Source organism: Hypomesus nipponensis, chromosome 18 (assembly GCF_054491055.1).
Source record: "Hypomesus nipponensis isolate SF chromosome 18, ASM5449105v1, whole genome shotgun sequence".
Classification (NCBI taxonomy): domain Eukaryota; kingdom Metazoa; phylum Chordata; class Actinopteri; order Osmeriformes; family Osmeridae; genus Hypomesus; species Hypomesus nipponensis.
Genome location: NC_140378.1, coordinates 6,153,433 through 6,177,643, shown reverse-complemented (window position 1 = coordinate 6,177,643; position 24,211 = coordinate 6,153,433). Strand labels below are relative to the sequence as shown.

Below are 24,211 nucleotides of genomic sequence, written 5' to 3'. Positions count from 1 at the left end.
AACTGACAATGACCTACAACACCTTCAGAAAATCCAGAGAAAAACATACCACTCGATTGTTTTATTTCAAGTGTTTCATATTACATTGGCTTTGGAGCATAAGTGTATAGAATGATGAAAGCCTTTGTACTGACCTTGGGCAATGCAGAACAAGAACAGAAGAGCAGAAGAAATGAAGAACAGTTCAGAAGGAGAATGTGTAACAGTAACACCACCCAGATCCTTTCTAACTGTGTTCTCTTACAGTTTCACATCCTGTTTGTACTGGAGCTAAACTTCCTCTCAGACACTATGTCACAGACAGACACTCATGATCCTGTTCTCCAATCGAACAACCATCCTGCCCCAACCATAAAGATCTGACAGCCGCAACTTAGTGCCCCAACTGACAGCCCCGACTTAGTGGTGCATGGTAGATACTCTGATACCAGGACTACAATAAATATGGGAAACAGTGGCGTCATACAGTTGTTTAAAAGAGCAGCACCATACCCCACCAAGTTTAGTATGTACATCCTACAAGTACATACTAAACAAGCAACAGAGAAATATCCTTGTACACAATGATTAGAAAAATCTTATTGTAATGGAGCACTGAGAGTAACACCACTTAACTGTACAACTATACGTTTGGAAATAAATGATTCATGGTCACAGTTCTGAAGGATGTAGTTGTTCCACAGAAAGAACTAATACTTACAAGCAAACACAAAGATAAACCCCCTGACATTCAATCATGATACACACTGAAAGTACTCAGAAATCAGTAATGAGTAAAAAAAAAAAATTGCAGTTTTCAGCGCACAGTGCTAAGTCGTCAGCAGAGATGTTCTGGAGCCTGATGTTCTAGCGCCTATATTCATGAAGCATCTCATAGTGGTACTGCTGATTTAGGATCAGTTGTTCCTTTGAAATGGGTTTCATCGACAGACTGGGACCCAATTCTGGATTAGTAACCTACTCTGCTATAGATGGAAGTGACAGGAGCAGATATATTACTATGGTCCAGAATGTTCCACAGCGTCAGCCTGGTAGACCAGTGGTTCTAAGGCTGAACAGTCGTTTTTCCGTTCAAAAACTCTCCACTTGTCCTCATCTTCCAGTTTCCTCTGGTCTCTTCAGAGCGACCATGATGTCCTCCATGACAAACTGGGCGTTTCTTCCTCTGCCTTCACACCTCCTCAACCACAAACAGGAAGTTGTTGGAGACCAACAAGACCTCACTGACCGAAAGGAAATCCTCAGAGCCAAATCATCAGTAACATATCTGGTCTCGGAGGACTGACTAGTATAAACAATCTGTTGATTTCACGGTAGAGTCCATTACTTGGTCCTGTAAAACAATAATGCAACCACAATTAGTAATACAGCACCATGTATGGAACATTCAACTGCTTAGACATGTTTTTTATGCTTTAATAGACCACTGTAAAATGTTGCTGCACAACTTAACCAAACAAGTGCTTGTGCCTATTCGTTCTCTTACTGATGACTATGTCATGTCAGCAGCTGGTAGTCCACACGTCACCTGCAGGCCCAGGGTGGAGCTCAGGCCCAGGGTGGAGCTCAGGCCCAGGGCGGGGGTCAGGCCCAGGGATTTGGAGGCCAGGGAGGGTCTTCTCCTGGTTGTTCCAGGTGACTGGCTCTTTTTGTGATTGGCTTTTGTGGCACACAGCTGTGAGTTCTGAGAGGTGAAAGAAGAGGAGTCTACCACATCTCCACCAATCCCAGAGAGGCAGCTGAGCTCAGAGTTGCTAAGCGCGCTGACGTTCTCGCCTGACGACATCGAACTGTCCTCTGACACATGGGAGCAGGGAGTTGACATCACTACACAGTATTTACCAGACATATATCTAATGATAAGACAAACATGGTTAGCCTGGTTAGTGATGAGAGGATGGTTTGGGTTCAAGGCTCAAGCAGTAGGAAACTCACTCAGCAGATGAAGTCTGGGTTTCTGGTGAGGATGAGGACGAACATGATGAAGATTATGATGATTACTGAGGCTCTCGTCCACCACACCCTCAGGGCAACAACAGACGACTTGATTGGTCTCTGGCCCTTGTGACTGATTCCCAAGGTAAGCGACGGGGGGTAACGAGCCTCGTCCAGAGGAGGAAGATGATTGGCTGCAGGAAGTGGAGGTGCTACTTCCTGAGCCAATGGAGTTTGGCCGTGCATGTTCCCCTCCTACGGGTAGATGACAGGCTGCAGGGACTGGGCAGAGAGACAAACAACCTCTTCACTCAGGAAGGCACATTAGCATCAGCATGTTGGTTTATGACTTTAGGTTTGTGTATCCATCTTTGTTTGTGTGTATGTGCATGTGTATGTGTGTGTGTGTGTTACCTGTGCCAGGGGGGATAGGGTGGACATCTCTGTCACAGATGGAACTGATGTCCAGGAAGGACTTCCTCTCCAGCCCCATGAACAGCCTCTCCTGCACACGCAGCTCTGGAGCACAACACACAGCAACACAGGTCCACGTTTTTACATCCATCCCTCTAAAATGTCCATCCATCCGCCCATCCATCCATCGTTCCATCCATCTAACCATCCCTTCATCCTGTGAGTGTACCTCTGTTGTGTGTGGCCTGTTCCCAGAGGAGCTGATCCAGGTCAGCCGTCCAGGCAGCCTTGACCTCTGACCTGTCAGCCCTCAAGGTGTAGGTGTCCTCCGCCCTCCTCCTCCTGAACCAGATCTCAAAACACAGGCCGCTCACCCCTGAGGTGTGGGTCATTCCTATATCACAGGTCTGGGGGGAGAGACAGAGAAAAGCAGAGAGGAGAAAGACAGTAGAAAGAGAGAGAGAGAGACAGAGAGTGGGACAGACATGAAGAGAGACGAAGAAGTAGAGAAAAGGTTCCTTAACTCTTCATATCCTAATATGAGGTGTGTGACTGGTGTCTCCGAGACCCTGGCCCAGCATGCATCCAGACCTTGAAGGACTGTTTATAAACATAAACATCGTTTCCCACGTCTGTCTTCTTGGTCTTGCTGAAGAGGATGAGGTGCTGAAAGAGGAACACCCTCCTGATGCTCCTCTTCCTCCGGTAGAACACTGTGAACTCATCCTGCCGAATCAGCTCACCCTGCTCCTGCAGGTTCACCTGGAGGGCAGAGCACTAACTGGATCAGACTGGATCTCACTGGACCAGAAAAAGGTTTTACCAAGAACAACAACAAGAACCACATAACGGGACAAACATACATGTCCTTCCCAGACAGAGGTCTGACATCTACACATCTTTATCTCTTTCTCTGTTTCTATCCACCCACCCAGCCTTCCACCCATCCAGCCATCCACCCAGCCACCCCTGCTTCCATCCATCCCAGTCCAGGGTCTTACATCACATTCCTGGATAGCGTCCATGGTGAGGAGGTCGTTGCCATGGCGCATCTGGAAGCGGACCAGGTCAGCGGCGGCCTGAATCTCGGCCCTCCCGCTCTCTCTGGCTCCCGCGCCCGTCCCGGGGCTCCACAGAGCCAGCATGTCGTGCAGCAGCAGGCTGTACTTGCTGATTCTCTGGATGGGCCTCAGCAGGTAGGAGGACAGGTCCATCAGGTCCCCCAGCTCCAGCTGCTTCCTCTGGGGGCGGGGAGGGGGCAAAGGTTTGACACATTCTCTACCAGACAAAACCCTTCAGGATGTCTTAAAGAGGACGGCCCAGAAGAGATGTCAGAACCTGACAATAACATTCATTGGTCTCCTGTGAGATGTTGAACCAATAAGTGAGTATCGAAGGCAACCGGATACAGGAAGCCCCACCCACCTTGAAGATGTCGTGTCTGTGATGGAGGATCAGGGCGTCAGACTGAGGCTTGTTCTTGCTATAGAGAGCATACAGACCCAAACTCTCCCTCTGCATGGACACAGGAACACCAGGAGTCAGTTACCTACTCAACATGCTCCGCCTCCCACCTCCCAGAGAGACAGCAGACAGCCACAAGAGCACAGACAGGCATATGTGCATCATACACACACTCGTCTCATGGGATTGTTTGGGAGAACTCACGTGTCGCAGGAAGCATCGTGCCACAAGCAGGGGCTCCAGCTGGCAGGCCTCCAGCTCACACAGGAAGTAGCGCTGGTGGAAGTCATAGAGGCGCTCCAGGTTGCCGAAGATGAGCGCTCGCTTGCCCCGCAGGTCCTGGGGCACGTCGGGCCTGTCCAGCAGGGGGAGGTAGTGAGTCAGGATGTAGGCCAGGGAGCGCACGTACTCTCTCTCTGTCAGCAGCAGCTCCTCCACGATGCGCTGCAGCTTCCTGTCCAGGTGCAGGGTTAGGGTAAGCTTTACAACACAACACAACAGAATAGAACAGAGTAGAATTGTGACTTTATCGTTTTTGATTCCAATGTGACTCTACCTTTGCTACTTCAGTGCAAGCTTACAGACAGAGAGAAAGGCTACGTGAAACAAATTTAACCAAAACTAACATCCGACAACAGTCAACTGTTTGACTATGCACGTTTTCGAAATGTGTAAAGTAATATGGACATTTTGAATAGCTCAGATGTTTTCAAACTCCTGCACAGTGGCTGACAGTAGACAGCGCCACCATGAGCAGACAGGTCTGTCAAAAATGTGAAAAGGTGGTGTTGGTCAGGACACTCACAGAGCCTTGCTGCTGCTCTCCACTGCCCCAGTGGAGGACGTGGCCTCCCGGGCCCCCCCAAGGGCCTCCGTCCCGCTGCACGAGTCCTGGGAGCAGAAGCTACCGTGGCGGGAGATCTGAAAGCGCTGGGCGGCTTGGAGAACCCTGCGGGACGGCTGGCCGTGGGAGCGCGACGGCGCATGGGCCTCGGATTGGCTGCTCGACGCGGCGCACGACTCCTCGCTCATCGACCGCGCCCCCAGACCGCGTTGCCAGGGGAACCACTGGCAGCCTATGGTGTGAGAGCGGGAGAGGGAGGCGTCTCGCGCCCTGCTGCCTCTCCCCCTCTTCGACTCCCGCTCCGTCTTCCTGGTTGCCCTGTAAGGAGGGGTCATGGTGGCGTCCGACCCCTGGGCAGTGCTGTCTAGGGGCCTGTGGGAGGAGCTACAGCAGACCACGAGACTGTTACTGCTGCTGCCCCCGAGGGGCCTGAGCAGCCTGGCCTGGTCTGGACCAGAGACAGCCCGGGGACGCTCCCACGCTGGGCCAGGACCAGGTCTGCTCAGCAGCGCCTCCTCCTGGCCTGAAGGAGGAGCTGTCTCAGTCCTGGCCTCTGGCTCTGCACACCACGGCCCAGCCCAGGGGCCGGCGTGCCGCTGCTGTGGCTGCCAGGACGGCTCCAGATCCCCCAGCCTCTCCTCCAGGTGCTGCCTCACCTCCTGACACCTCAGCCAGGCCACGTTCCACACACGCATCCCCCTGGAGCCCCTCAGGGCGCAGGCCTGGGCCTTCACCTCCTGGAAGCAGTCGGGGGAGAACTGGAGGAACCTCTCCTGGAAGCTGTGGAGGGTGGCGGCAGGCTCCCTGTCCTGGGGTGGGCCTTCGGCCTGGTCCTGCTCCAGGTACCTTCTGCACTCCTCCGCCAGCAGTGAGGCCTGGGACCAGAGACAGGGGACAAGCAGGTATGAGTGCATGAGTGAATACATCCAGGCCCAAATGAGTTCCCAGATTGCTTCCAACCTCTTGACAGAAGTGACAGATGTGGAGCAGAGCCTCCAGCTCCCAGCGGCACCTCTCTGCCCGCGACAGGAAGTGAGCCAGGACGGACTGGAAGGTGTTCACCATGGTCCTAAAGACCTCCGTCTCGGGGTAGGAGGAGGCCTGCAGTCGTTCTGCCTCCCTCACCAGAGACTCTGCCTTCAGCTGCTTCTCCTGAGGTACACATACAGGTTATAAGACAATCCTCCCAAACACACCAGTCTGTCAGGTGCAGTTACTTTATCTAAGGGCACTTTATGCAGAACTTATTACCTGTGTGTCGTTATAGCACTGTGTATTTGTTGTGAAACACTAACTGTTTCTGGGTATTAACCCCTGTATCTATGTACTATTTGCGCTATTTCCCATTCATATTCTTATTTTTATATATATTTTATTATTTTATCATTTATGTTATGATTTTAATATTTTTATTAATTTTAGATTGCTAGTTCCTAGGATTAATTAGACTACTGTACTTTTATACTTTTTGATTGAAGATCCGTATATGTTTATTGTTTGCACCTTCCGGCGACAGTAAATTCCATGTTTGTGTAAACCTACATGGCGAATAAAGCCAAATTCTGATTCTGATTTTAGAACTGTTCCCTTCAAGTCTCTGACAATCTGCTGTATCTACTATATGCACAAATGTGCACGTCACTTTGGATAAAAGCCTCGTTAAATGAATACATGTAAAGTTGTGCCAGCTCCAGTCGTCTTGTTCCATCCTGTTCAGTCCTTAGATGTGGGCCTCAAAGTCCAATCCTAGCCTGAACCTGTCCCTACCAGTCTACCACCATGTTTAGACAATACCACACGGTGGTGTCCTACCACCACGTCTAGTAAATAGAGTGTAGAAAGGGAGTGAGACTCACGCCAGCCTCAGCGAGGAAGGAGCTAAAGCTCTGCAGGGTCTGCTCCACCCTCTCTCTGGGGTCCTCCACGGCCTCCGCCTCCAGCAGCCTCCTCTCCCCCTCGGCGGTGAACCACTCCCTGATCTACACACACGCAGCAGCTGGTGGGGTGGCTGGGACACATGCCTTTATGACACTGTCGATGCTATGCGCACGACGCGTGACGCGTCACTTCGCCGAATGAACGGATGGGAGGCGTTCCTACCTGTATGAAGTGCTCCTCCAGGTGGCGTAGCTGCAGCAGGTACTCCAGGTGTTCCAGAGTGCTGTTGGACTTCTTCACCAGGACGTGAGCCTGCTCCTCCACTAGGCTGGACAGAGCAGCCACGGCCTCCAGCGCAGCACTGCAGACACAGGGGACAGGCTTGGGACACTGACGCTGTCAGTTCTCCTACCCTATTCCACCTGCCTGCACGGAGGACAGATGTCTTCCCGTGGTCTGCACAGTGACGGGAGATGTCTACCTGTAGTCACTATAGTGAGGGTATCTCAGGTCACTCTCTCTCCTCAGCCTGGCTAGTATGGCTCCACCTTCCCTCTGCAGGAAAACCAAGCGGCTGTCGGTCAGCACATCTCTCATCAGAGTCCTCTGTCCTGTGATGCTCCGCTGCACTTCCTGTCACACCGGGAAAAAATACCGTCCGTAAAAAGACAGTACGCTGGGAATCCTCTGCGATCCACAACATCCCAGATAATAGGTCAGTGATTTGGCCAGGATGCATCCTTATGCTGGACAGATAAACAAGCAGCTGGTCTAGTTCCAGAAGAAGAGTAAACTATGTATTACAGCCCCCTGTGTAACTGTGTCCTACCTGGACAGTACCGATCCTCTGGACCCCCTCAAGTCTCCCTATGGTTCTGAGGAGCAAACCAGACGCTTCCTGCAGGTCTGACACGAACGGCTGAAGGTTCTGGAAAGCAGGAATAACTCTCCTTACTAGAGACACCAACATGGTGGTACCACACCATACAGAGGCTAGGTTAAAGGTCAGGGGTCAGCATCTATCTCGGATTGGTGTGGCTGACCTTGTGAAGCTGGAGCCAATCAAGATGGCTGTAGGGCAGGGTTCCTTCCAGGGCCGAGGTCAGCTGACTGGAATCCACCATCTTGTTCAGGGCCCTCAGGGAGCTCACAACCTCAGTCTGTTCCCAGTCAAAATGAGAGTCAGACAGGCAGGGTAGCTCGGACCACGGTGTGGGGGGCAATTCAAGTGAAGGTTCCAACACTGCTAGACAGTACTAGAGAACTTAAATCAAGTATCCCCAAAGGCATAATAGCAAGTCGTATTGGACCCAGTTCTGACCTGCAGGCCTGCGTAGGCTGAGTGTGTGTCTGGATGACGGCTGCTCTCCTTGTCCAGCAGCACCAGCACCGTGTGGACAACAGGGGAGCTCTGCTCCTACAGCACGCACACATCAGGACACACATCAGCAGGTGTCATTGGCAGACCTGAAGCCCATCTCTATGTAGGGTAGAATCCTCTACCGTTAATACAAATCCTACATGTTGTTCACTGGACAGAGGTCTTGTGTAGCTCTTTACTGCCCCCATGTGGCTTAGATGTTGCTCTGCAGAAGCACACCATTAAAACACCACTGAGGAGAACAGCAATGTTCCTACCTGGAGCTTCATCACTGCCTGGTGGAGCTGCGGAGGGGGAGGAGTCTTACGAGCATCTAGGACTATTGTCATTCCTAGTTCTCTGATCTCTTGCCTGGAAACCAAGGAAACAATATTATTATGTTAACTCACCGTATCACAATAAGAAACAATTGTGAGGTCCTTCAGAGGGTTCTGAGGGTTTGATAACAGTTAAAAAACACGATTTTAATATCAATCCTGTTACTGTCTCCGAGGAGACTAGAATGACACCCAGACAAGGGGGAAGATCCTTACCTGGTTATGGAGTAAAAGTAGAGCAACATCTGGTAAAGTTCTGGACTGGACACCCTTGACCTCCAGCCCTCCCGGTCTACATGCACCTCCACCACAGCCCTGCCCACCCTGTCTCTGCCACCTGCAGTCAGCAGCAAACACCTGTGTTAACATGTGAGCCTGGAACACAGCTAACAACCCTGACACAGTCTCCTATGGACTGTGTGACATAGTACCCACACCACATTCATGGTCGACGATCGTTTCATAATTCAAGGCTTTTGTTATATCATGAACAATATGCACTGTTGAGACTTGAATGGTAGAATTGCTGAATGTGTTGAACTACACACAAATGATGTTTAGGGTCATAAAGAGAGGATAGTTATGTGTGGTCTCTGTTGTCTGAAGGGTAGGTGCCCCTGCCTGTGAGACAGGCCAGCCCCAGGTGGAGAGGGAGGGAGCAGGGGTCTGGGAGGCCCAGGTCTGGGGCCTCTGGACTGGACGGGACAGGCTCAATGGGCTGCTGCTGGAAGTGTTGTCCAGGGGGGGTCTGGTTCTGTGGCTGGCTGGCTGACTCTGGTTGGTTGCTGCAGGGCACAGGAAGTTCACTAGCCTGGGCGTCACCTGCAGGAGGGAGATATACTGTATGTATATTCACTTTTTTTAGAGAAAAATGTATATAATGTGGCTAGACATGACAACATTATATTGATTAGTTTCCTTGTCCCCTCAGGCTGTCAGCCTGAACCAGACAACCAGCAGGTAATCATGAGCCTGACAACCTGCTGACCACCTGGTCTTCTCACCTGTGCAGGTCTTCCTGCGCCTGTTGGTCTTGGGGGAGACCAGGCCGAAGGCCGTGGCGTTTTTACACTTTACCACGTGGAGCCTGGGAACCATGGCGTCGGAGCAGGAGGAGTCAGCGCTGTCCCTCCGGCCCGTCTGACCCTGGCCCTTCCCCTTCCTGTCCCTCCTGAGGGTGTGACCCTGCACCACCAGCTGACAGCGCTCAGAGGTGTCCACCACAGTGGTGGAGAGAGAGGAGCACCGCCCGTCTGCGTCAGCAGCATCACTGGATGTGACGGCTCCCGACCTCTCAGATTCCGCAGGGGGAACACGGGTCACGTTCCCTGATGTTCCACGGGGGACGGGGTTATGTTCCCCAGACTCTTTACAGAGGGAGGACTCTTTGCTGGGAGGGGCGGGTGTATTTACAGCAGAACACACAGGGGCTGTCCCAGAGATTGGTCTCGGTGCACAGAATTGCTGAGGTCCGCTAAAGTGTTGCTTAGGGGCCCTATAGTATGGCTGGGGGGTAATGGGACAGTGTTGGGGGTCAGTCGAACAGTGCTGTGAATGTTCTCCCCCACCACCATTTGTTTGCAGCTTCCCCATAGTCAGACAATCCTCCTCTACCACCGGCAGAATGTTTTCCCTCTTCGCCCTATTCTCTCTCTCCCTCCCTTCCTCCTTCTCCCTCCCTCGGGAGAAACAGACAGGGTTCTGCAGTGCCGCCTGGTAGGATTCTCGGTAGCGACATCTTAGTTCCTGGGCCCTGGAGGGACCCCGCCCCGGCCCCAGAACCTGCTCTTGGCCTGGCTTGGGCTCCAGCCCTGTAGCACATGGTCCTCCTGAGTCCTGCAGTATGAGCCTCCGTCTCAGACACGGGCTGCAGGGTTCCTCACAGAAACGGACCGTCCGGCCACACTGGGAGGACTCTCTGGGGGGAGAGGGCTGCTGGTGGAGGGGCTGGGCTCCACACTGGGAGGACTCTCTGGGGGAAGAGGGCTGCTGGTGGAGGGGCTGGGCTCCACACTGGGAGGACTCTCTGGGGGGTGAGGGCTGCTGATGGAGGGGCTGGGCTCCACACTGGGAGGACTCTCTGGGGGGTGAGGGCTGCTGATGGAGGGGCTGGGCTCCACACTGGGAGGACTCTCTGGGGGGAGAGGGCTGCTGGTGGAGGGGCTGGGCTCCACACTGGGAGGACTCTCTGGGGGGAGAGGGCTGCTGGTGGAGGGGCTGGGCTCCACACTGGGAGGACTCTCTGGGGGAAGAGGGCTGCTGGTGGAGGGGCTGGGCTCCATGCAGGGCTGGAGGGGCCGGAGCAGGCTGGCTGGGCCTACACAATGATATCCAGGGATGTGTGCGTGACTGGACCTGCGTATGCGACGGTGTGAGTGGCGATGTGGATGACTGTGTGCGTTTTGGTTCCTTTGTGCGTTTTGGTTCCTGTGTGCGTTTTGGTTCCTGTGTGCGTTTTGGTTCCTGTGTCTGCTCTTGACTAGAATGACGTGAGGCATCCATCTTCTGGGTGAACTCCAGCAGGTCCACGTACTCTCCCTCAGGCTCCTGCCTAAAGGGACTTCCACCTGTCCCTACGCCCAGCCCTCCCCCCAGAGGCCGCCCGGCACAGCGGCTGTCCCAGGGGTGGCCAGACACCCAGCTCCCGGCCTGGGCCGTCTCCTCAGCCCGATGCACACGCGGCTGCCTGGAGGGGGCGCTCCTGTCCACCAGACACAGGGACACAGCAATGCCATGCTTGGCTGGGCAGATCCTCGTCTCTACAGAGAAGCCAGAGTCACGGGGATGCTGAGAGGGACCTGACGAGGACTCCTGAGCCGGACGAGGAAGAGCGACGGCGGGCGGGAGAGGAGGAGGAGCAGGAGGCGGGGCCATGGTTCGGGGTTTATCCACAAATTTGGGCCGAGCCACCTCTTCCCATGGTAACCTCACGACAGCCTGGTCGGTGACTAGTAAGCAGCGGCTGAGAGGCGTGCCGCGGCGCCCCTCGTTGACCTCCCTGAGCCAATCGGACGTGAAGATGCAGGTGTAGGCCGTCTCGGGGATGGGAGTTTCCTCCACCTGCGGTGGCTGCTTCCTGTCTTGGTGTAGCTCCTCCTCCTCCTCCAGGAGGCTGCAGACCAGGATGCGGGCAGCCTGCTGGGAGAACGGGGCCGCCTGCAGGTAAAAGTCTCCTGGGCGGAGCAGCAGAGGGCTGAGGGGGGCCAGGTGGAGCACCACACGGTCCCCCAGACACAAGGGCCAGCCTTCAGACTGGAACAGCACCCCGCTGAACTGAGCCTGCAGGGGCGACAGGAGGGGAGACGCCCTGTCAAAACAGGACTTTCATACGCATGAAGAGGTGTGTCTGTGTGTGTGTGTGTGTTTGTGTGACTCACACATGCAGCTTGCTGAACACTCTCTAAGATGTGCTTAGCCGGAACAAGGAAGTTCAGCAAGCAGCGGAGGGCGTCGCCGTGGTAACGCTCCTGGGTCCGCTGTAGGAGCTGATTGAGGAGGGTGGGGGCCGTGGCGTGGAAGGGAGGGTAGAGGGCAGAGAGGAGCGCCTGGATGGAGGCCTCCACAGACTCAGGGTTCTAGAACGGGGAGGAGAGAGTCAGTTACTCCGCGTCCTGTAAGGATATACAGATCATTACAGGGTCCTAGGAGAACAGACTGGAACTTTTACACACAGACATGGATGACAGCTCATTCGTTCACACAAATACTTCAGACGCATACATGAAAATGTACACTGTACACATAGAGTTTAGTCAGACTTTGCATCCCCTGTAAACATAGCGGGGTGTTTGGGGAGAGAAAGTGGGAGACAGAGGGAGAGAGATACAGAGAGAGAGAGAGAGAGAGAGAGAGAGAGAGAGAGAGAGACAGAGAGAGACAGAGAGAGACAGAGAGAGACAGAGACAGAGAGAGAGAGAGAGAGACAGAGAGAGACAGAGAGAGAGACAGAGAGAGAGACAGAGAGAGAAACAGATAGGGAGGAAGGGAAAGGCTCAGACTGGTTTATAGTTTCACATTCCCTCTGACCTCAACCCTGGGGCCTAGCTGCCTGGCACCCACTTTTAGGCCATGCTTAATATAGCATAGTCAAGGTCTGCTGTAGCCTGACAGGTTAATGTACACACACACACACACACACACACATGTCCCTCTGCTGTGTCCGTGCTCCCTCTCTCTCCTCAGACACGACCATCCCTTCACTATCCATAACTGGGTCAGCCAGTCCAATTCTCCCCAGTGGAGAGGAGAGGAGGAGGGATAATATCATACAGCAGGGATCCCCTCCTGTATCCTTTAACACCAGACACCCAGCTAACAGCTCTTCTCTCACCCCCCAGCTATGGAATCTGGGCTCTGAGCATTCCAGATCCCTGCCACACCTTCCTGGGACCAGGGGAACCAGAGAACCCTCTGTCAGAGGGCCGCAATGTGGAAAGACACCTGCCAAGCGAAGGGAGGTTCAGTGAAAGATGTGTGTAGCCATGGTGACTGGAATTGTAAGATGTTGTTGGGTTGGGCCTGGTGTTGGTCCACATCACAGGGATCCAGGGATCCCACCCTCTGTTACTATGGCTTGAAGCACAGCTTTAGAGATTGCGTGTCTCTGTGTATTTATGACTTAAGAGAGAGAGAGAGAGAGAGAGAGAGAGAGAGAGAGAAAGAGAGAGAGAGAGAGAAAGAGAGAGATGGGAGAGAGAGAGAGAGAGAGAGAGAGAGAGAGAGAGAGAGAGAGAGAGAGAGAGAGAGAGAGATGGGAGAGAAAGACAGACCGACAGACAGACAGACAGACAGACAGACAGACAGACAGATAGATAGATATAATATGAAGGGGTACATGCCTGGTGTTCTGCAGAGAACACACTACTATGGGCAGTAAATGAACACACCTCTCACTAAACCAGAGAAATCCCTGTCAGGAATCAGGTTGCAGGTGAATGTAGTCTGGGCTAGTTTCCATAAGAGGTGTGGACAAACGTCTTTATATCTGACCAGCTCAGCCAACAGGCCTTTGAGGTGGCTGTTGTCCTTCCAGATTGTCTTGTGTACAGTCCACAGCAGTATCAGCAATCTTGAGCCCATTAGGCTACTTATTTTGGCTGGTCATTTGAGCCATTCCGTTCTGTCACCAATCAGACCTTTAAATACATGCCGGGATCCATTTCCTGTGCTTATGTCTGGGATTGTCAGACAGATAAATTAAAACACATCAGAGCTCTAGACCTTCCAGGGACTGACTCCTCAGGATTATTGTGGGACAGATTTCTACTAGACTCTACTGGGGTCTAACTGGTGTCCTCACCACACCTCCCGGTGTCCTCACCGCACCTCCCGGTGTCCTCACCGCACCTCCCGGTGTCCTCACCGCACCTCCCGGTGTCCTCACCGCACCTCCCGGTGTCCTCACCGCACCACCCGGTGTCCTCACCGCACCTCCCGGTGTCCTCACCGCACCACCCGGTGTCCTCACCGCACCACCCGGTGTCCTCACCGCACCTCCCGGTGTCCTCACCACACCTTCTGACTAGAGAAACAAACCCTGACAATACAGCATTCTGGAATGTGATTGTTAGTGGTCACAAGTAGATTACTGCTGAGAGAACCATGACTGCTGACTCGTCCAGTGTGCTTGGCTGAGCCAGGAGACAGAGGAGAAGATAGTCTATTGTAGTCCAGTTATAACGTGATGCCTGCTCCCTGTATCACATCACTGAACAGAACTCCAGCTGTACTGGATGTTTTAAATGTCTATCTAGCCTGGTCGGGCTGTTCCACAGCTTTCTATTAATCCCTTAAAGGTGTCTGTGTGACAAAGTGTTGACATTGAGTTGTTGAAACCATTTCGAGCCCTTGAATCAAAGATCAACTGGCTGACATGATATCATTACCCTGAACCCCGCATAAGGAGATTACTTAGTATTTTATAACCTCTCAAGGAGCAATAGAAGTGGATCCTTTCGTGTAAATGACAATGCACTCATGGAAGCCTACTAGGTCAGAGATATAACGACCAGTCTGGTCTGAAGAAACAGGGTGCATGATCTGTCCAGGACGCTGGGAAGCAGACCTTATATTTACCAGGTTCAACAGCCACAAAATACAAGTTATTGTCTTATTCAGCAGGTTGGTTGAAAGTTGTTTGCTAACTAGCACTCAAGCAGCTCACATGAGTGTGAAAACATATCATTACACAAAGCTGTTGGCATGTTCATAAACACCTTATTCAGTATGTAACTGCTCCAAAACACATCCCGTCAGCATGCTGGCCACTCTCACCAGCTGTTCATGCTGCCTGTAATTAGCTCACAGCTCAGAGGTTTCTCAGTCACTACCTGAAACAACATCCAACAACACAAACATGAATATGAAGTACGAGTGTTCCTGAGTGGGGTTGCTCGCGTGGGTGGGGTGCATGGGGTAGTCGGGGGTCGTTTGTTGGGGTTTGGTATTTTCCGGAGGTACTTCGGTAAGATGGTTAGGTGAGGTGGCTGGCAGCATTGGCCAGACAGGACAGAGTTGTACTTGTCTAGCAGCAGAAAGAAGTCTTGTTCTCAGGTTCGCCACTATAACTGCTGTTTTTACTGTTGACCACACTCTCCATGTCCCCAACCCACAGTAAGCTTCTAGAACATACACACCTTCTGCATTATGCTACATTACACCCAAAAGGCACGGCACACCCACCCCACCTGAACAACTCTCAACATGCAGAAACGAAAACAGGAACCTTTCTAGAGGTCTCCTGCTGGTCAGGAGCAGACTGGCTTCCGGAGGAATGTAGCAGAAGATACCGACATGGCAGTCAGTGGCACATTTGAGAAGACTGAGCTGGTAACATGAGAGCCCTCACCTTGAGTCATAACACTCTGGCTGGCATGCTCCAGGGTTAGGTTAGCTAGCGACAGGGTTGAGACACTGCAACAGCTCCCAGGGGGTGTCATGTATGTACTGGACATGCGGGGCTACACGTGTCAGGAAAAGGAGAAGCTCAAGGCTGTCGTTTCAGATATTCCAAACCTTTTGCTGGACAACTTCAACAACACATTGTTTTCTTTGACAAGTCTAAAAACACTACGATGATGCTGTCAAAGGCATCAAAGCAGTTACACTTTAGGACAGTCATTCAGGAAGGATCAATAAAGATAATTGTAATATGCGATAAAGAGAAAGGTAGTCACAGTACCATCTCTCCTACGGTCTGGTGCTTGTCCCATGTGCCAGAACAGTCTCTGTGTACGAAGTCCAGTCGTGAGAGAGAATCCACAGACAGAGACGTTTGTTCTGACCAAAGTGGTGGATATGGTTCTGAAAAGCTGGTTCTGACAGAGTCATCCCTATAATGTCCAGTTCCCACATGGTCACTACTAAGTGATTAACTATTAAGTAATTAACAGTAAGTTAATACAACCCCTCTCCTCTCTCCCTCTCTAACTCTCCCTCTCTCTCCCGTCTCTAGTTATCTCTGAGTCGCCTGGTGCTTGGTTCTATGTTTGTCAACCCTCAGCTGGAGAGGGGGCAGTGTGACCCAGCATACGAGAGGAGTAAATCAAGGGAGAAAAACAGAGAAAGCAAGAGAGAGCAAGAGAGAGAGAGAGAGAGAGAGAGAGCGAGGGAGAGGGAGAGGGAGAGGGAGAGGGAGAGGGAGAGGGAGAGGGAGAGGGAGAGGGAGAGGGAGAGGGAGAGGGAGAGGGAGAGGGAGAGGGAGAGGGAGAGGGAGAGGGAGAGGGAGAGGGAGAGGGAGAGGGAGAGGGAGAGGGAGAGGGAGAGGGAGAGGGTTAGCTTTACTGAGGAATTCTCGTTCTCACTCTCTCTCCTTCTTTCTTTTTCCTTCTCTCTGTCTAAAAGACACACATTTTCCAACAGACTCCACTCCACTCCCAATTTGAGATAGAATGCCCGACATAAATTGCACTGTGCTACTATAACTGAGCAGTTCCTGACACATGCCTTCTCCTCATACTCCTCCTATCCTAATTCCCCTTCCAGCTCTCATCTTGTCCTCACCCAGCTTTCATCCTCTGCCCTTTGTCCTCATCCAGCTCTCCCCATGCCTCCTTTAGGCTGCCCCCTACCACTCCATCCACCCCTACCACTCCATCCACAACCTACCCTTCCATGCTTGCTGGCTCCCCTTGAGCAGCACAGGAAATGTCAAATTACATTGCTAGCAACTGGAGCTAGCTGTGTTAACATGTCATCCCCTGAAGTACCAGTGTCTCTGTCTCTTTATGCCTGTTAGGTCTGAATCATCTGTTGGTCTGGGCTGAGTTGACCTTGTACCAGCGGTCTGCCAGGGGTGGCTTCTGTAGCGACAGAACATGACTCATCACAAACTAAGAGGGCAGACCAACACACACACAGAGAGACCAGCAGACAGATAGACAGGCTGACACAAAAGCACACTGACAGAAGCCCGGCTAGCAGTCCAACAGTGGTACAGGAGTGTTTAGGGGTGTTAATACCAGGGACTATGGAAACAGCCGGCCATCACACCACACACTGCTATTCTGGCCTCCAGAATGCTCTCAGCGTTCGGCATGTTTTGAATGAGGCCTCTCTGCTAGAGCAACTAACACCCCATTATCATTCTGCCAGCCAGTTAACATACTGGACACCTCTCCCAGAGGAGTCCATCAGACAGAGGCCTGGGGAGCAGCCAAAGTAGGAACACCAAACCTACATGTAAATACGATTTACTAGAAAATCCTCAATTTCCTTTAGTCTGGAGTTTTAAGTTAGTGGGTTAGTTAGTTTGCATTCCATTTCTGGGTAAAGCTCACTGGTTCAAATAGACAAGAGAAACTGAAAGATTCCAACCATAATATAGAATGATAATTTTTGCATTTCTCGCCAGGCTTGGAGACCAGTAGCTGCATATGAGCCTTACAGTGACAGGACTGAAGTGGAAGATGGATTGACCCAGGGGTAGAGAGGCCCTGAGACCATTAAAGTGTCTGTGTGACCCCTGACCCCATCTCCTTCTGAGATGAACCCAGGGTGCTGAATCACTGACCTGGACAAGCAGCTGCACGCCTGCTGCAACACCCCCACCCACTGCCAGACGGCTTCTCACATAGCTGTGTGAACGGACTTTCATTCTGCCAGCTGACCCCAGTGAGTGTCTGGCTACAGTGAGGGGAAAAGACAGGAAGAGAAAGTAGGAAGAAGGAGGAAGAGGGAGACAGAGAGGGAGTCAGAAGAGAGGGGACGACAGGACAACAGATAGCAGGACCGCACACCTAAACTCTCAAGTCTGGCCTTGCCAAGTGAGAGGAGAGCAGCAGCTGCATCAACAAGCCAGTCAACGGCAGCCACACACAAAAAAATCAGCCATCAAGGTCAGCACTGGTGGTGTTTGAATATTGTCCTGCTCCATCTCCTCCTCCCAGTATTTATATCCTCCTGCCTCTCAGACAGACAAATACTCTGGGGCCATAACAGACAGCAGCAGCTGCCTGGGAAGTGAGAGGAGGAGAACAAGAGGAGAGCTGAAGGAAGAGGAAGAGAGGACTGTATCACTGGCAGGAGTGAGATGAAGGAACAAAAACCTGGCGGGAAGAAGATGAGGAAGGCAGAAAATAGGAAAAAGCATCCTTATCTTTCCAAATGCATGTTCTGTAGTGAGGGAGTTGTATAACAGCACCCTCTAGTGGTCTCATGGGAATACAGACAAGGGACTAGGTGGTCTCGGGACATAACATTTAGCCCAATTAGAATACTAAATAACTAATAATAGCAACAACTTTGTCAAAACATTAAACGTTGTTACATAGTCTGTATATGACGATTTATTGAGGGAAGAGTGGAGCTCAGGGGTGGAGCTCAGAACTGCAGATCAAGAGGTTGCAGGTCAACATGCATGTAAGCTGTTTTCTTTGGCTAAAAGCATCCGCTAAATTAAAACATTATTACATTATTATTTACAGCCTACCTTATATTTGCCATCATTTCTGACCAATGTCATATTGTCTATGGTGCTAGCCTGGTGCTATAGGCTTCAATTAAGAGGGAAATACCTCACTGCATAATCAAGTGTGACCGTAGGATGGGTATAAACCTCGGAATGGGATCTTGTTGTAGGCCCTAAGTGTGGCCAATGGCTATAAACTAACCTCTACAAAGTCTATACAGAACTGGACAACATATGTCAAAGTCATCAAACTGATTTGCCATCCCCCCAAAAAACAATCTCTCTATACAGTTTGAGTAGGTAAAGAAGAGCCTATCCAAAATTCTAAAGACTAACCGTATCGATTTCTGTCGGGATTAATGATCTTCGGTACGGTGTCACGTCCATCCAGAGGAAAACACTGTGAATCTATCCTCATCAAATCCAGTTTTTAAAATGCTGAAGCAGGTAGTTACTATGAGGTGATAACCCAGAACTGAAGGTCTGATTGTTCTGGTTTCTAGATGGTAGTGGACTAAAGTCACCGTTGACTAAAGTCACCGTGCAATACCATGCGTCTTCACAGGTGTCGAAGTGTCACAGGTCTCCGCATAGGTCCTCCGTGACGACAGCGCTGACAGGTCCTGTTGTTCGGGTCAGTCCCGCCGCCACCCTTCTGGTGCCACTCCGTCTCCGATGTCCTTCTCGGTGTTCGTGGGACGTTGCTGCGCGGTCATCCTGGGATGCAATAACTTTTTGGTTCTTTGTTACGAACTAGGACAGTCAGCTGTTTTAAATTCCTATACAGGGCTGTAACTTTTAGAAAACTATACAATGTAGCTTTTTGAAACGGGTTGGAAGCGGATGTGAGTGTGTTGTGGGAATATTTATTTCAGTGACTCCGTTTATTTTTAGAGGATTTGTCTATTAACCCTTGTCACCCCATTCTACTGCAAAGAACATCCATGTCGACCCCCTCAAAACAAACAAACTAAACATACATCCGTTTGTTTCCATAATTAGGTCCAGAGACCCCAATAACTAAGCAAACTAAGCCTGTGTTCTTAAAAGGAAAAACAATCCGAAAGTAGTTTGCGTAGTCTATCATTCAAATGACATGCGACATTTATGCTCGACCTCATACAGTAGGCCTATGACTCAAGAATACTTCACATTCCTGTTCTGTTTATATCATGCTTTCCCTTTCTCGTGGGAACCGTCTGAAGCAACATAACTGCATTACCATATTATTCATTTATTGGTAGTGAATGAACTCCAGCAAACACCATTCTTTTCTTTAGCCAATTCTGTCGGGTGAAGTTTTATTCATTGCAGTATGCAATTCTATGGATGACCTAACAAACACAAAGAGTTTGAGAAGTGCATGTAGGCCTATACATGGTTGTTCATTGTAGCTAACAAGTAAAGGAAATAAACCAAGCCGGTAAAGTGTAATTTGAAGTCAAAAGTCATGAGTGGATAGACTTCTGCATATAATTAGAATGTAGCAAGACATCAAAGAAGTTAATTGTGATGTAACATCGACATATTATTAATGTGTTCTTAAAATTCGATATCATCTCAGATTAGGACGTCGCCTCGGCTGCGTCAATGTTTCTATTTTTTTAGTGTAGGCAGATTTCTATAAAGTGTTTACAATCTATTTATAAACACATTTGTTTACCTGTATTTTTGCGACTAGTTTAGAGAATATATTTTTGGGAGAAATGGAGGCGACACTGACTACGAACGACCTTGAGCTGAGCGAGCTCATGTCCACTCCGTACGAGATCCCCTATTCGGTAGAGGTGGTGTTGAGGAAAGTGGAAACTGCCGAGATGGACAGAGCCCGACGAGTGAGCCAAGCACCGATTTGATCATGTCTACTCTGAAAACATGTAGAGAAGCAGATAGATGTTTGATTAAGATCTCAACGTTGTATACAACTTTAAAACAAACTAATAGCGGCTTTAAACGCCATAATGTTTTTCAAAAGGCGGTGTCAAATGAGACGATGTTTAGAGGCTGTGGGTCTTAGTCTTTTAGTCTTAAAACAACTTTTCTTTGTTTTTATGTCCAGAATAAGCAACCTCCATACACTCATCTATTCCCGTTCTTTCCTCCCTTCCTCTTCCCCAGGACATAAGGGCACGCCTGCAGGTGATCCTGACCAGCGTGAACGTGGCTCTGTACCGCATGACAATGTCCAAGGCTGCAGGGGAACAGGAAGAAGAGCAGCAATTGAGTGTAAAGGAGCAACAGAAGAAGAGAAGCCAGATGCTCATGACGTTGAAGGATTTCCTACAGTCAAGCGAGGACAAAGAGAAGAACCTGGAAGAGACTCTACAGTGGCTTAAAGACATAAGTATGCTGCTGTGTGTTTGTGTGTGTCTGTCCGTATCTATCTGGTCATGTGTGCACACTGGGTTTAAATGATTAACCCAAAATGACCATGTTATATTATATTGGTGAGTATGGATGTCTGTCTTCTGCCCATATCAACTCATTCCAAAGGCACAATCAATCATAATGTATCACGTCTTCTCTCTGATGTTCTACAGACAATGAGCTGCTGGAGGTAGAAGAGGATAAGGAGGAGGTGGAGAGCGTCACAGAAGAGTGGGTGGAGGAGATGCAGAGGAAGATTCAGAGCTCCATGTCTGACATCCAGGGCTGCATCGTGCACCTGCACCAGCTCTGCGGCCTGTTATTTGACCTGGACACCAAGAAGAAGAAAAAGAAGGAAGGAGGTACAGTCAAGCTACGTTCAGGAACAGCACCTGCAACAACATGATTGTTTGTCAACGTCTGTTCTGTTCTAAATATTTCCCTAAGATTTCCCAAGTAGATCTTTTCCCATTTCGAAAGGCATTGAAGACAGAGTGCAATGTAATTTAGATGTCACGGTATTGTACAACTTAGCAGCTGTTAACTTTACTCTCTGAGCCTACTTTGATGGGCAATGAACAGACCCACACAAGCACATATAGTCACATGGTCCGAAATGATTCCAGAAGCCTGTCACTCTAACCTCACCAGGCATCAACAAGGGTGGTGTTTGGCGGTGGTGGCGTGAGTCCAAGGTGGATGCCAGGACCATCCTGAAGATCCAGGAACAACAGCCTCCCTCTGTCGAGAAGCTGCTGGAAGACCAAACCCAGGGGATGATATCTGCCTTTGACCTGGGCTTGATGCTGGGTGATATGGCCAAGTTCCTATCCTGCAACAAGACAATGAGCATGGCCTTCCGCTTTGCCCAAATGGGTCTCACTAACCTCAGTGAGGCGCTGCAGGAGAGGACCCGGGTATCCAACCAGTCACAGGTACCGGAGAAATGCTCATATATGTGTCTGATGTGATGGTGATTCCTTAATCAATAACCCTTGACCCCGTGACTCCACCGTCTACCCCTGTTGATCCCCTGATTCCCCCCTAGGCTGAGCTGGATGCCCTGAAAGCTATGGATGCCCAGACCCACCTGACCCAAGCACAGGCAGAACTGCAGGGGATGAAGAAGCGTGTGGCCATGCTGGAGGGGGAGAACCAGGGGCTGAAGGAGAAGAACGACACCCACGTGTCCCGGATCCACCAGATCCAGGAGGCCCACCGAAAACCAAGTCCCCCAATAGTGGTGGAGCAGCTGGTGGAGATTCCCATGCCTGTGTCGTTCTGTCCGGAGATAAGCGCCCCCACCCCTTCCTCAGCCAGGTCTAAGCCTCCCAAACGACGAGCTCCACCCAAGAAGCAGGACAGAGTTACGGAGGCTCCAGTGGTATCTGAACCGGAGAGGCCTGACACGTCCCTGGGCATCCCTGAGTCCAAGCCTGTGATCACGGACTACTGTCAGGAGGAGGCTCCTGATGACCCGGTGAGCGTATCTGACCAGGAGGACAGGCCTGAGCCCGTGCCAGAGGACTTGGACATTCTGTTGGCCACGGAGCCAAAGAGCTGTAGTGACCTGCTGTCCGACTTCCAGTCCTCCATATTCACCATCGTAGACACTTCCCTGAACCTGAAGCCCGGTGATGCAGTGGGGGGCATGGAGCTGGAGGAAGACAAGATCAACAAAGCCATGAAGCTTTATATGACTCTCCAGAAGACCATCAAAGACTCCTTTAGCCAGCTGAACACCAAACTCCTTGGCAAACTCACTGACCATGTACCGGATGATGAGCTAGAGCACAGTGCAGTCTGGGTCGAAACCTCCAAGTGTCCTGATGAGATGCCGAAGAAGGTCAACCCGAAGTACAAACAGAACGTTGAGAGCATGGATTCTACCAGCCACCATCTTCCAAGCAAGAAGAGGCTGAAGTCAGCCCATTCAGAGGCCCCCCAAAAGAGTGTGAACCAGCTGCCCGACCCTGTGTCCGAGGTGACCGGTCATCTGAAGAACACTCACCGCATGAGCAAGCAGCAGGCCTCCGAGTTGAGCATGCTCCTGTGTGACGACCCACAGAGCACGGAGATGATCTATGACCAGACAGAGCAGCGGTCAGACTCCTCACACGGCCTGGAGGAGGAGACTCAGGAAGAGCAACTCCCCCTCCGCCACCCTGAGCAACGGAGCCCTGCCAGAGCCCCGCCCCCCCAGCGCTCACTAATGCCCTTGCCCAGGCAGAGCATCTCCTTGCCCAGGCAGGGCACCACACGGAGGGAGGACCTGCACAGGTACCGGGCCCAGATGGAGGAGGAGTCAGCGAGGATCGAGAGGACTGTGATGGCGAGAGCCGCCTATCATGTGGGCGTGGTCTCCCAAAAGACCAACCTGTGTCTGCTGAGGAAAGCTGTGGTGGGCGGGAACATCTCTCGTGGGCTCTACTTATTGGCCAAAGACCTGATCACTCATGCCCGCTCCTTAGTCCTGGTCAGACTGGTCTGTTTGCTGCAAAGATTCACGGCCTTCAAATCTCTTCAGCAAGTCAAGTAAGTCACGTCTCAGACAACAATAGAATGAAGTAGCACAAATGGCCGCTGTTCCCCTGAAACCCCTGTGTCTTCTCCCCCAGGTACAATCTAAACATGCAGCTGCTGGTTGCCCGGGGTTTGAAGGATGGAAAGACAGTAAAAGACATGTACTGCTTTCTGACTCGCCTGGACAAGTATCAGAACCGCATGCTGGCACGCTGGAATGCCCGGCTGGCTAAAATAAACCAGGCCCGCAGAACCTGCCTGGCTCGCATGATCTACCTTTTTAAGGAGGTGAGAGAGAATAGGAAATGTCAGAGTAAGGGAGGAGAGGTGAAGGGGACGGATTTAAACCACTGTGTAGCTATCTGGGGGTGAACATCCAGATCGTTCTATTTCTGCTCCTCTGTAGATGAGTCAGGACTGTAGCCTGCACCTGGTTCCCCCTGTATGCTGCCCCGTTGAGCCACAGCTCCACTTCCTGACTGTGGAAATGCAACCACGCAGGATCGTCTCAGCATTCAGCCCCCGGCGCCGTCACAGACCACGTGGCTGGTCGCCGTCTTCTAATCAGACAGTGACTGGCGGCTCCGGGATCGGCCCTCTGAGTGGAGTCAGGTACACACACACACACACACGCACGTGCACACCACTGAGGGCCGGGGTCGCGTACTGTAAGTGTGAGACAGTCAGAGTGTTAATGGTCCCTGTCTCCCCTCCAGGGAGCTGGTGAGAGGCCAGCTGCCAGCTCTATGGAGCGGCAGCCTGACTATGAACAACATGCAGCTGGCCGGGAAGCAGCCCGCTGGCCCCGCCTACCTCCCCTGCATTCCCCGTCTGCTGGAGATGGACATCAATCACAGCCGCCAGGCCGCGCTGTGTTCCTCTCTGGAGTGGTGAGGGTTAGGGTGACACTACAGTGGCCGAGTGTGGATATTCATGTACAACAAACCCTTACAGTCTGAATGTCCTTATTTACAGTTGTATACCTTTACCTGTTTGTCTGTCTGTCACCCTGTCACCGTGACCGCTTGTCTGCCTGTGTGTCTGTCTCAGGGTGGCTGAAGAACCGGGGCTGCTGGCAAGTGGAGACATATAGCCCTGGAAGTCCCCCCTCTTTCTTCTTAAGACCCAGGCAATAAAAATGCTTGTCACTCCATAGAATAGTTATGAAAATGTCAAAGCCT

The 24,211-nt window shown here is 51.3% G+C and overlaps 2 protein-coding genes across 7 annotated transcripts; one reads left to right on the top strand and one right to left on the bottom strand.

Annotated features, from left to right (window-relative positions):
- Window positions 1-46: 46 nt before the first annotated feature.
- Window positions 47-18,728, bottom strand: quoa (quattro a). 6 transcript variants are annotated; one of them, XM_084679321.1, is made up of 23 exons: window positions 18,477-18,728; window positions 11,611-11,808; window positions 9,238-11,512; window positions 8,855-9,055; window positions 8,450-8,570; window positions 8,174-8,267; window positions 7,857-7,952; window positions 7,579-7,695; window positions 7,365-7,463; window positions 7,017-7,168; window positions 6,758-6,896; window positions 6,514-6,636; window positions 5,618-5,809; window positions 4,619-5,532; window positions 4,018-4,267; window positions 3,775-3,864; window positions 3,351-3,590; window positions 2,941-3,111; window positions 2,579-2,756; window positions 2,350-2,454; window positions 1,936-2,217; window positions 1,529-1,684; window positions 47-1,333 (listed from the first exon to the last, which is right to left on the bottom strand). In XM_084679321.1, the coding sequence occupies exons 1-23, from the start codon at window positions 18,525-18,527 to the stop codon at window positions 1,242-1,244; spliced, it is 6,336 nt and encodes a 2,111-aa protein (XP_084535447.1). In that variant the 5' UTR covers window positions 18,528-18,728; the 3' UTR covers window positions 47-1,241. The 6 variants fall into 6 exon arrangements, with proteins under 6 accessions (XP_084535447.1, XP_084535448.1, XP_084535444.1 ...); XM_084679322.1 differs by having other exon boundaries at window positions 1,487-1,684; window positions 18,477-18,727; XM_084679318.1 differs by having other exon boundaries at window positions 1,529-1,797; window positions 2,980-3,111; window positions 18,477-18,727.
- Window positions 18,729-19,716: 988 nt separating this feature from the next.
- LOC146251726 (uncharacterized) lies at window positions 19,717-24,184 on the top strand. The gene is made up of 9 exons (XM_084680814.1): window positions 19,717-19,975; window positions 20,259-20,484; window positions 20,681-20,869; window positions 21,159-21,442; window positions 21,556-23,042; window positions 23,126-23,318; window positions 23,437-23,642; window positions 23,747-23,920; window positions 24,081-24,184. The coding sequence occupies exons 1-9, from the start codon at window positions 19,847-19,849 to the stop codon at window positions 24,121-24,123; spliced, it is 2,931 nt and encodes a 976-aa protein (XP_084536940.1). The 5' UTR covers window positions 19,717-19,846; the 3' UTR covers window positions 24,124-24,184.
- The last annotated feature ends 27 nt before the right edge of the window (window positions 24,185-24,211 follow it).